The 7540-nt window shown below is 35.0% G+C and overlaps 1 protein-coding gene across 2 annotated transcripts; it reads right to left on the bottom strand.

The window, feature by feature from the left end:
• Positions 1-420: 420 nt before the first annotated feature.
• On the bottom strand, positions 421-5253 carry LOC110114918. Of its 2 annotated transcripts, none has more exons than XM_020847960.2 (2): positions 4986-5253; positions 421-1531 (listed from the first exon to the last, which is right to left on the bottom strand). In XM_020847960.2, exons 1-2 carry the CDS (start codon positions 5244-5246, stop codon positions 731-733), a joined length of 1062 nt encoding a protein of 353 aa, XP_020703619.2. In that variant the 5' UTR covers positions 5247-5253; the 3' UTR covers positions 421-730. The 2 variants fall into 2 exon arrangements, with proteins under 2 accessions (XP_020703619.2, XP_020703621.2); XM_020847962.2 differs by having other exon boundaries at positions 421-1525.
• Positions 5254-7540: the final 2287 nt, after the last annotated feature.

Here is a 7540-nt window from a genome sequence, read left to right as displayed (position 1 = left end):
TCCATCAAAACAAGATCATGTTAGACCGGTCCAGCCGGCTCCTTGCGAAGGTTCAATCCTATTTGCAACTGCATGGCCCAATTAATGCAAGTCTTTCGGTGATGAAGTTGAAATGTAAATACATATAACACAGCAAGAGCAGGTGTGTCATCATAAAAATCTCTAAACAAATCAAATATTGACATTTTACTCTCATTTACTGCTAAAAGTTGACACAAACTATTTGAAACATGAAAAAGACTTAACTAAAAGTCCCAATGGTATCATTAAAACAGTATAGATATGCAGATAAGTTACCATAATAGACAACCTTGAAAATCAGCCACTGTGGAGCTATAGCGTCCAGAAGCCCCCCTTTTACCTGCATGGTGAAGTTTGGTGGAGATCCATGAAAGCAAGAAAAGAAGTTAAAAAGTTAGATAAGGAATCAAAAACTTAAAACTCCATTCATAGCAGTCAATCAACTCAATGTTCTTTTAACATTTGCCGAAACTTTTGTTATGAATTTGAAGGCCAGCACAACTATCTTACCCCATGCTTCAGTCATGTCCTACAGAGAAGCCAAAACTAACACAAAAAAACCAATCAGCTACTTTCCCAGAACCTTCAGTTTGCTAAATGAAATACTATACATTATGTGAGAACATCCACAGAGTCAGTAATAAATACTCTTGAGCCATATTGACCTTCAGATTCTATAGATTCTCCTCCTAGCACTCGAATCCTATTTCTAAATTGGACTCAAAACAGCATAATCTTGAGGTTGTTCACAGTTCATAAGGCCATAATACAAAGGCTGAGTATCCTGCAATGCCAAAGTTGATGACTGGCTGGTGGGAATGTAACCATTCATTTGTCCAAAAATAGTATTGGGTCTCTGGAATTGGCATATCCGGGATGCGTGCTTCTTTCCGACCAGATGAGCCTGGAACATGGCCTCGCTATTACAAACTGCATTGCATAGAACACAAACACGAGGCTGCTCGGGTGCAGTGTTCCTCTTCCGCTTCTTCTTTCGATTCGCATTTGCATCACATTTTATATTTGATGTTTCTATAACAGATTCATTGTGTTGCTCGGGTTTCGTGTCATTATCAGCTACTAACTTTTCAGCCATGTCCGGTCGCCCTTCCATCCTTTCCAATAATTGGACAGTTCTCTTATGGCGCTTCCCAGTCCTATGGTTCTCTAGGACTTGCAGGCTGTTGCAGTCAACCCGGCAGACATCGCACCATGAAAGTGGAAGGGTGGATGGTTGCAGCAGCAAAGATTCTTTCAATGAAGGAGGCTCCAGTGCCACTGCGTCTTCTCCAGGTGTTGACAGATTGATTTTAGGAACTACTTCATGTGCAACCGATTGCTGCCCAAAATTCTCAACTACCGTTGATTTTCCATGTTGAACATCATTGCCATGAAAGTGGACGGCTCCAATGTCAACCTCCTGACGAGGATAGGGGTGGAATTTGCCCTGGACACCAACTCCCCGTCTCATTCCATACCAATCCCTAAACTGAGACCTATTACCCTGAGCCTGGACAATGACTTGATTAGATTACCAGAAGATGGTGCTAACACAAATGTATCTAAGGGAATGCTGCAGAACAGAAGTATTTTACAAGACTGTACATTGTTCGTCTACAATAATGCGCACAGTTTAACAAAGCTAATCAAAATGAAAATTCATATCGTGATAGAACATACCAGCCTTGTTTTACTGAAAATATGCGGTTAAAACTAACATAAGTTTGTCATAAAAAAAAGGGAGGGGGGGGGGGTCGGTAATAAGATGATCTATGGTGTCAAAGATTATGCTTTATATAAAAAAGGAATACGGAAGTGAATACCATTTCTCAAACACGAACTTCTAAAAGTTGTAAACTTTGAAAATTGCTTTAATGAAAATTTCATACGAAAGAAGCATAAAAATTTCATTTCAAGGTCTACAAAGAATGAATAAGAAGGACGCCAGCAACACACGCATCAAACAGAAATAGGATCTTGTGAAAAACTAACTAAAATATAACTTATTTGGATAAAATGGACAAAAAAGCCCAACATAAGGGGGAAAAAAGTTATTCCATCCAATATTATCAAAGTGACTCAGGAATTACTTGAAATAGTAGTCACGAAATGCCAATAGATAACAACCATACATGTACTGAAGAAATCTCACAAAGCAAAAAGGCAAGAAGTTCACGATTTTTTTTTTATAGAGAAGAGCTAATGAAACTTCCACATTGATGTTTTTGTGGAAAGGGAAAAAATCATATTGAAGTGACACTTAATTGAGGAAACAAGAGATGAAAATGAAAGAATCCATCTAAGCACAACCTCAACATGAAAATGGGTTACAAAAATGATCAGCTCCTAGAGCAATAGATCTAACATAACCATGGCAGAAACAAAATTGAAACCCTTATGCATATCACGTTCTCAAGTATTTTTGTTAACAGCTATTCAAAATTTGTTGATCTACAAGATCAAAAAAATCGAGGACAAACTTCTAGCCAAAAATAAATAAAGGACTAGATCATCTGAAAGAAATCACTAAAGGTTGAAACAAGAGTATAAAATACCATTCCACATGTTCCAAAGAAAAATATGACACCACATCAATTGGCTTGCTCAAGGACTTTTGAGCGCACACACGTAGATTGATTTATATGGAAAAGTAATGGATCGTTGTGAGTATGATGTCTTTCCACTCACCCAATCTATCTGATAGGCTTGTTAGCACGGAAGCTAGATTGGAGTTTGGTTAGCAATAATAGCCTTGAAACTCAACTGGGGTTTTGCTAGGCGTACTAGTATACAAGTTGGTCCAGAATTAGCAAACCAGATGATATCGAAGTTGATCCAATGTTTAATTAGGCTAGATAGCATAGGAGCTGGCCCAGATGTTGATTTGACTAGGTAACATAAGATATGCTCAGAGTTGATTAGGCTTGGGAATCGGCCCAATGTTGTTTAAGCTTTGTAGCATTGAAATTTGCATGACATTTGTAGACCCGAAAGCATGGAAGTTGGTCCAATGTTTGGTTAATCTTTATACTATATAATTTAGCTTGGAGGTTGAATTGACTTCATACCAATGGAGGCAGCAAAAAATCTATTTAAATTGGTAGAATGAGAGTTAGCCTGGGGCTTGAATTTATTGGATCTACATCATCATCTCTATAAACTCGATCTAAGATTGGGTCTTATATCCATGGGGAAGGCCCCTGCTGGTTTCATACAAATTGAACATTATTAGTGAAGTCACAACCCCAACGGAAAGAAGGAACAAATTTTGGTTGATAAAACATTCATTAAATTGCCTTGAAGATCTTCTGCAAATGTATGATAAAATATCGAAGCAAAGCCCCAAGTTGGGTCCGATAATAACTACATAAATAAGGGCACTGCATATACTTTTGAAAGCTCCACATAGGGATAAGAATTAGATGCCATCCTTTATGTTAGGACCTCTCTTCCTTTCAGCCCAAACTTTGATATTCACTTTAAAATATAATTGAGGTAATAGAACAATTTTGAAAGAGCACAACAAGGAGATTTAAGTAGCCCACATAAGGAAGGGCTGTAATTCATGGTCCCAAACAAATGTCTAAAAGAAGGACATAAAATTTTAAAAATAGTGGTTGATTCCAATCAAAATCTTACATTTAGCTTAACAAAATATAGAGCTGGGCGTTGAAATCTGTTTCCTATGCAAACAAAGCCATACCGATCTTGCTCTTTGCTCTCATCCTCCTTTAACTTCTTTTTGAATTAAACAAGCCTATCAATGTCCTCCTATCTTCAAATAATCTCCCTTTGTCCCAATTTGGATGCCAAAACTAGGGTTTATATATTTTTTGTGTGGAATCTTTAGTACCCTATATAAAGGGCTTTGAATGATTTAATTGTTCATATATATATATATAGACAATTATGCTCCTAATTTTATTTATAGATCTACTATCATATAAGACCTTCAAATTAAACATCACGCCATTGATTTCATCCATAACATGAAAATTAGTTAAGGATCAAATTTCATCATTTTTCATAGTTATTAAATCTTCAACAAGTATGCAAAAGACAAAGATGATTGAAGGACACATAAAAGAAAACTTTTAACTCCATTTTGCTCATGCATTTTGACAAATCGGAACTATCAAATACACTTCAAATACCATCAATAGCTTATGCATTTAAATACAAACCATTTAAAATACTCTAAGGATTGAAAAGCAAAATTATCTTTCCATGCAAATAGAATCATTCATATGATTAAATGATTTTAAAAGTTCTTAAAATCTTGCACGTACTAGTTCTAATTGCAACAACGAGCGATATATATTATAATTGAGTATTATAGCATGAAAATCTAAATAAGAGGGTAATAGTCTTTCTCCTCTAACTGGAATAACCACATGTGAGATTCAGCTTCCGTCAAAAAGATAACCACTCTACACTTGATATAATAACTAAACTTATATGACTTTTCTACCATATTTTGATAAAGGTTATTTGGTAAAATTATGACTTGTTAACCTAGTTTGATTTTTATTGGGGCCTTTTTTATTTCATGTTCTTCAGGGTTATATAGTACGTTCCAAAAGAAACTGGCAAATTTTTAATCTAGTGTTCCAAAAAAGTTTTATACGAAAGGAAAAAAAAAAAGGCAATTTGATTCGATAAGAAAGAAAGAAAAAAAAAACTAATAAGAACAATTTTTAAAGCTGTGCACAGGAGCGGATATCCGCAGGAAACCGATTAGGGCTGGGAACGAGGTTTATAGTTCAAATTCATGGATAGAAAATCATCAATAGAAACAAGAAACAAATAGCCAGCATCAAGGACCACTACGGCTAGCACAACCCTAACGGAACAAGCAGAAACCCTAATGGCCTTTTTGAATAATAACAAGCTCTTACTTTACCTCGCATCAGGAATGATCTTCATCAAATATGACAAAAAAAAAAAAAGAAACATGTTCTTACACCAAAAGGACGACGTTTCCGCCGGTTTTCATGAGCACCGTCTTCGGCGAACTCGCCGGGGCCCATAAACTCAGTGGCATGAGTCACCTCATCATTCGCCGGCGGAGCCACAGTATGAATGGCGGATCCTGGTGGTGGAGTATAGGAGGGGAATGTGAGAGGTACACACCATTCCGGCAAATCGTCATCATCATCCACGGAGGGGTTGGGGTGAGAGTCCATCAGCGAAGGATAGGATTTAGGGTACCGAAAAAACCACATAGAAGAAATAATGTATATATATATATAATATGCAGCGGTGTAAAACACCTAAATTTTAGGTGCTCTATAATATTTTTTTGAAATAAATTTTTATTTCATATGATTATTCTACAATTGCTATAAAAATTAAAATACTTTTTAATAATCTACATCAAATTCCATGTAAAATTAAGTTTAACCTTTTTATAATCTAAATTAGAAAGATATGCATGTATAATCAAATAATATTAAATTATTAGATAATTGCAATAGTATAAATTTATAATATTTTTACTATATCAATAATTATGTATAATGCAAACCCAAATAATTAAAGAGTAAGATTCAAATAAATTTAAACTAGTTCACCTTGTTGATGAATTTAACTTGTCTATAAAAATCATAAGCAATATGGCTACTTCACCCAGCAAGTTGGCTTTACCGCAAGTCAACTATGTAGCAAGCCACCTATACATTACGAAGTCAAAATGGCAAAGTCATCCTAGTAAGTCGATAATTTCGTTCAGCAAGTTGAAGACCTTAGTTAACAAGTTAGAGACCACAACCAAAATGTTGGCAACTTATATAACTAGCCAACCGAATGGGGTCGATGACTCTTAGTGAGCCAACAATTGAATCACATCAATTAAGGACTCTAACCTTCAAGATAGAAGCTTTTGATTTTGGAATTTATGATTTTGGAATTCTAGAATATTTATGTTTTCTCTGGCCTATTTGAGATATATATTCTTGTATATGATTATTTTGAGGAATTAAATTTGTGTTTTGCGCAATATGGATGCTTATTTTATATATACTCTTCATATTTAGTGGCTCTAGTTTATTTATATTTATGGATGATTGACTTACTTTGATTAAGAAATTAGAGTTAAATTTCTCGATCTTTAGATCTGAACATACTTCATAACTCTTCATACTTTGATGATTGACTCTAAAACCCCTGCATAACTATTAGCGTCATGGGGTGGTATTAAAACAACGATCGAGAGGAATTTAATCAATACCAAAATCTTAGGAGATAATTTGTTAGGAGTGAGAATATGTGATATCATTTTAGAACTCGTGTTTTATGTATGTTTGAGTTCAATAAATGCGTTTGATATTAAATCTCTCCTCATTTTTGTCTAGTTTGAAGTGTTACAGTCATGCACTCTCAAGATCCTAAGGTACCTGATGGGCAGAGTTCTAGAGCTGCTATGATTCATAATACAGCTGAGGTTGTAATGTTAGACTCAATAATGCATTTTGTTAGGATGGTAGCACAACTGATGGGTGAAGTCCATAGCAGAATGTTTGGGGTGAGAGGAGACGGTATTGATCGTCATTTGCAGTTATTCTTGAGATTAAAACCTCCTTGTTTTTAAGGGGTCATAGATCCTCAAGCCACAGAGGATTGGCTATTAAGGTTGGAGAAATGCTTGGATGGAATGCAGTGTTCGAAAGGTAGAAAAGGTGCCTTTGACAATATTGCTTTTAGATGATGAAGTTGAGCACTGGTGGGTAGGCTCGTAGAGAGATAGATTTTTGGATTGAAAAAATGTTTAACATTTTCGAGGAGGAATTTGTGGAGACCTTTAGAGGCTAATTTGTTTTGCTTTCTACGAGGAAGCAAATGCAGGAGCAATTTTTTAGGCTGGTCCAAGAAAGCAAGTTAGTGATGCAATATGTAAGTTATGAATTTAGAACATAATTATTATTCTTAAAAATTTGTAATTTGAACTATCGGTCATAAAATTACCCGGTGCATTGTTTAATTATGAAGGGTTGTGTTGTTTTAGGGAAAGAAAAAGGAATGAGAGAACCTCTCGATATAAGTTTAAACAATGGATAAAATAAATGCATATATAGATCATAGGAAATCTAGAAATTCATCGAAGTGACAATGACATATGGAGTCATTTTATTGTATGTTGTACAAAATATAAGTTCCGCATATAATTGACATAATTATAAACATCATCATCAAAACAATCAACAATTTGATTTTCTATTGAACATCAAGGCATTTTCCTCATAAAATTTTCATTGGTGTTAGAGCAAGTTATTTATTAGATAACTTCTTTATATAATGGAGAAGCTGTCACTCTTGAATTTCTCTTTTCCTTCACACGTCACAATTGGTGAAATTTGATTTGAACTAGGTCGAACCTATTCCGAATGACTTAGGCTTCGTTTGGGATGGCGTTCTTCTTGCTTTCTAAAACAATTTTTTAGAACGAAAATTTCTTGAATTTAAATTTTTTATACTCGAAAGTCATTTTAGAATGTCATCCCAAACTGAGCTATGATATAAT

Source organism: Dendrobium catenatum, unplaced genomic scaffold (assembly GCF_001605985.2).
Source record: "Dendrobium catenatum unplaced genomic scaffold, ASM160598v2 fragScaff_scaffold_133, whole genome shotgun sequence".
Classification (NCBI taxonomy): Eukaryota; Viridiplantae; Streptophyta; class Magnoliopsida; order Asparagales; family Orchidaceae; genus Dendrobium; species Dendrobium catenatum.
This window is presented reverse-complemented; position numbering and strand designations above follow the sequence as displayed.